Source organism: Corapipo altera, unplaced genomic scaffold (genome assembly GCF_003945725.1).
Source record: "Corapipo altera isolate COAL_440 unplaced genomic scaffold, ASM394572v1 71, whole genome shotgun sequence".
Classification (NCBI taxonomy): domain Eukaryota; kingdom Metazoa; phylum Chordata; class Aves; order Passeriformes; family Pipridae; genus Corapipo; species Corapipo altera.
The window spans coordinates 5,161,366-5,166,347 of NW_020884916.1; the positions used below are offsets into that span (position 1 = coordinate 5,161,366).

Below are 4,982 nucleotides of genomic sequence, written 5' to 3' on the forward strand. Positions count from 1 at the left end.
ACATGCACATACATGCACACACATGCACACGTGTGTCTCCTTTCCCCTGCTCCTGCCCCAAGAGTCTTGTGGTGGGATGTAAGGGGAGGGGGGTCCTGCAATTTGGGGAGCCCGCGGGGTTGCCATGGGGACAGGATGTGGCTGCCATGGGGACGGGAGGGATGCTGCGGGGTACCGGGTACCCCCGGGGGGCACAGCGGGGACTGAGGGGGCCGCAGCTGGGCCCGGTGGCTAATTGGGATGAGCGGGGGGTCAGGCCAGACCCCCTCCTGTGCCCAGCCGGCTGTGCGGGAGCGGGGGGTCCCGCGGGGTTTGGGGACACCCCCTCCCTCACCAGCCACCCAGGGCCAGATGGAAGGGGACGTTCAGACCAAAAATAGAGGGGAAAGCCCAAAATGTGGTTAAAATTCAGGCAGACACCCCCTCTCTCACTCCCTCCCCCCCCCCCTCTGTCCCAGCTAGGGGACACGGGGCTGGTTTGGGGACATGGAGAGAATTAGGGCACATGGACCTGGTTGGGGGACACTGGGATGGTTTAGGAATGTAGAAATAGTTTGGGGACACAGGGCTGGTTTGAGGACATGGAGTCTCTCCCAACTCAGTGTCTGGGAGTTGGTTTGGGGACACAGGGACAGTCTGGGGACATGGGACTGATCCTGGTTCAGAGACTGAGGATGGGCATGGGGATAGAGGGACTGTTTGGATGCACTGGGTCAGCCCCACTTTGGGGTCTGGAGATTGGTCGGGGGACATGGGAACAATCTGGGAATTACATGTCTGTCCCAGCTCACAGTCTGGGGATTGCTGTAGGAACACAGGGACAGTTTGGGAACAGGGACTTCTCCTGCATCAGGATTTGGGAACACAGGGCTAGTTTGGGGACATTGGGTCGGTCCTGACTTAGGGACAGCAGTCTGGTCTCGGTTTGGGGTCATGGACACTATCTGGGGACGTAGCATCACTCCCGGGAGTTGGTCTGGGGACAGGGAGCCGGTCCCGGAATGGGGACGTGGGGCTGATGTGGGAAGACGGAGTCAGTTCTGGACTCGGGACACGGGGCAGGTCCCAGTTTGGGGACACAGGGACGGTTTGGGGGCATCAGGTCCGTCCCGAAGTTGGGACATGGGGCAGGTCCCGGTTTGGGGCCACGGGACCAGGTTGGGAGCCCAGTGTCGATGCCGGCGGGGTCCCGGCTGGGGCGGGGGGGCTGCGGGCTACTGCCAGCATCCCGTCTGGACCACAAGTGGGAACGCCGGGACGGGAGGACAGCGGGACCGGGGACCACGTACCGGGACCGGGGGCCACGTACCATTACCGGGGGCGAGATCGGGCAGGTGGAGCGCAGCGATGGAGCGGTTGATGCCGAGCAGGAGCGAGGAGGAGGAGTTGGAGCCTTCGGCCCCCAGCGAGTCGGCGAACAGGTTCATCTGCAGCAGCGTCTTCAGCAGGTACCGCAGCATCCTGCCAAGGCTCGGCTCAGCTCGGCTCGGCTCGGCTCCCCTCAGCACCACACGACCCGGCACGACTAAGACCAGTTCAGCTCAGCTCGGCTCAGCCCAGTCCAGTTCAGCTTAGCTCTGCTCTGCTTGGCTGGGCTCGGGTCGGCTCAGCCCGGCCCGACTCGGCTCAGTCCAGCGCGGCTCAGCCCAGCCCAGCCCAGCCCGGCTCGGCTCAGCTCACTTCGGCTCGGCTCAGCCTGCGGCACCGCCCCCCCGGGTGGGGGGACGGGCCAGGGCTGTGCTGGGCGGGGGGAGATGGGGGTGTCCCTGTGTCCCCCCCTCCTCCCTGAGAAGCGGGATGCGGGCAGAAGGGGGTGTGTCCCGTAAGGGGTGGGGACTCCACGGTGGAGGGGAATCGGGGTGACTTTTGGGGGAGCGAAGGAAAAGGGGGGCTCCTCGGATTGGAGGGAGCAGAAGGAGGAAGAGGGGCAGCAGCTCCCTGGCTTCACACCAGAGTAGGTGACACCACCCAGGGCTGCCGTCACCCTCCACCCGGGACCCCCCTCAATGAACCCCAAAATGCAGCGTCACCCCCCCACCCCACGGGGAACCGCGGCTGCTCGGGGGGGCCACGTACCCCAACCCCGGGGGGCGCTGGCAGGGGTGAGGACACTTCGGGGTTGCTGAGAGCACCAGTGGCCTTGAATTTTGGGGGAGGAAGGGAACACACAGGCATCGGCACATGATACCACTGAATCCGTAATTAGCACTTGGCCACTTAATTAATGCGCTGGGGCTGATGTGGGAAGCACAGAGCCTCCTCCAGCGAGCCCTCTGTAGGGGGGAGGGAGTTTAGGGGGGGTCCATTATAGGGGGGTTTGTTATTTAGGGGTGTTCTTTAATAGGAGGCTTTATTAGGGGGGATTATTAAGGGGGGATTGTTACAGTGGCACTTGGAATGGGGCAAAGGTGGGGGAAAAGGAGGAGTCGGGAGTGTGGGGAACCCGGAGGGGCTTGAGGGGGAGAGAGGAGGTGTGGAGGAGAAGGGGTGATGGGGAAGGATGGGGGACACACATCTGGGTGTACACATCTGGGACAGGGCGAGGGAGAAGGCTCTTCACATCTGGATGCACAGCAGCAGATGAAATGGGCCCAAGCACGTTTGCACATCTGGGTGGGGGGAGGCAAATGTGCCCCAAAGAGGGTTCACATCTGGAGGACTCTTGGGACACCGCTGGGGAGAGGGGAGGATTTTCCATGTACATCTGGGGCACCAAGGATCTGTGATGTTCACATCTGGGAGGGCTGGTTGGTCTGGGACATGCACACACATTTGGGCAAACAGCTGGAGGGCTCCCAGGGTCACAGCTGGACACACAGCTGAAGGCACAGGGATGCTCAAGCACATCTGGAGAGACGGGTGGTTTCTATTTGTGCACATCTGGAGGCATAAGTAGGAGGCAGATGAGTGCACATCTGGAGAGCTTGCACATCTGGAGAGCTTGCACAGGCTTGCTTCTCAGAGATGTGCTGGGGCCTCAGTCAGGCACACATCTGGACTCCTGTGCACATCTGGGACCATTCAGCCTCCCTAGCACCCTCTGGGCTCTCCATATCCCACCGAATCTGTCGGATCCAAAGCTCCTGTCTGGGTGTCCAGGGGGTGATGCATTATTCATCCATCCCTCTCAGAGCTGGGCACGGAGAAAGTAAATAAATATTAATTTAATAGGAGCACAAAGCTTTTCCGTTTCTCCTGCTGGGGATGCAGCAGCCCAGGGATTTCTCAGTAGGATAAAAAAAAAATAAAAAAAAAGTAAAGAAAAAAAAAGAGAAATAAATTATCCGTAGAATAACAGGTTTATCCAACTATTATCTGAATAATTCTCCGGGATGGGAATTGATGGCAACGCTGGAATATTAAAAGCTGCTCTGTTTCCCCACCTTCTCATTTTGGAGAGCTGAGCCAAGGAATGGGACATCTTCGACACGGGGCTACAGGATGGAAAAGGATGTTAATCCCCGGGCAGCTTTTGGGCCCCTTTTCATGGAGTGCCTGGAAGATGGGAGAGTTTTTAATGGGGATCCTGGAGGTTTTGGGAGCCCCAGGGATTAAAGCACCTCTGTATTAATCCCGCTATGAGTCCTGAGGCTGCATCGATGGGCTCCCGGGGGTGACACACGCGCATCCAATACCTCCTCTGAGACAGCTCGGGATGGGGAATGGAGACAAAGGAGCCGCCTCATCCCGATGGATAATCCCCCTCAGATTCATCCCCGTTAATCAGCTGGGCAAACACCGAGCGCGGGGGCATTGCCTCCTTGTTAGCAGATTTATTCTCGCCGCCGCGGCGTTTAATTGCCGCTTGATTCGGCGATTAGCGGTTGTTTGCCCAGGCTTTGCCCAAATCACACCCCCCCCCAAACTTTTTAGGTAGGGGAGAGGCTTCCTCCACACTTCGTTGTCCTCATTATTTCTCCCTATTTTTGCTGCTTCCTTACTCCTCCGGAATCTTCTCGACCCTCGCTGGGCAGCGTCGGGTGGGGAAACTGAGGCACGAAGACCGTAATGAGGAGCGACAAGATATTTGTCTGGGCAAATGAGGGGCTGAGCCCCCCCCTTCCCGCTGCCCGGGGGGAATCCCTGGCAGCCCCGTTATTAACATTTCCCCCGGGAGCCCCCACCCCGAGCTGGGCGCTTGGCCGGAAAACGCGGCTTTTTGAATATTTATAGAGGTTGTGGCGGCACATGGGGCCGGGGGGGGAAGGGGGGAACAGGGTCTGCTGGGGGGTGGGGAGGAGCAATGCTGGGGACTGGGAGCAGCGGGGATGGAGGGGATGGGGATGGAATGGTTTGGGGTGTCGTAGGGAATGATACTGGGGTGCTGTAGGGGATGGCACTGGAATGGTGTAGGGGAGTAAACTGGAATGCTTTACAGGGTGTCACTGGGATGTTTTAGGGGATTGTCACCTGGATTCTTTAGTGCATAATGCTGGTATGACCTAAGGAATGAGGCTGGGATGCCCTAAGGAATGATGCTGGGATCCCTAAGGAATGATGCTGGGATCCCTAAGGAATGAGGCTGGGATGCCCTAAGGAATGATGCTGGGATCCCTAAGGAATGAGGCTGGGATCTCTAAGGAATGAGGCTGGGATCCCTAAGGAATGATATTGGGATCCTTTAGGGGAGGATAGTGAGATGCTTTAGGGAATGACACTGGGATGGTGTAGGGAGTGGCACTGTAATCTTTTAGGGGATGATGCTGGGATGCTTTAAGGAATGATTCTGGGATGCTGTAGGAGATGATACTGGAATGCTGTAGGGAATGGCACTGGGATCCTTTAGGAAATGATACTAAAATGGTGTCGGTGACGACCCTGAAATGACCTAGGGGATGACAGCAGGATGCTGTAGGGAATGGCACCGGGATGCTGCAGGGAATGGCACTGGGATGCTGCAGGGAATGGCACTGGGATGCTGCAGGGAATGGCACCGGGATGCTGTAGGGAATGGCACTGGGATGCTGTAGGGAATGGCACTG

The 4,982-nt window shown here is 58.4% G+C and overlaps 1 protein-coding gene across 1 annotated transcript in view; it reads right to left on the reverse strand.

Moving 5' to 3' along the window:
- Positions 1 to 1,460, reverse strand: part of ROBO3 (roundabout guidance receptor 3) — a 10,086-nt gene extending 8,626 nt beyond the window's left edge. The window contains exon 1 of the mRNA XM_027655772.1: positions 1,310 to 1,460. Within this exon, the coding sequence (XP_027511573.1) occupies positions 1,310 to 1,460 (151 nt within the window). The remainder of the gene's footprint in view (positions 1 to 1,309) is intronic.
- Between the last annotated feature and the right edge of the window lie 3,522 nt (positions 1,461 to 4,982).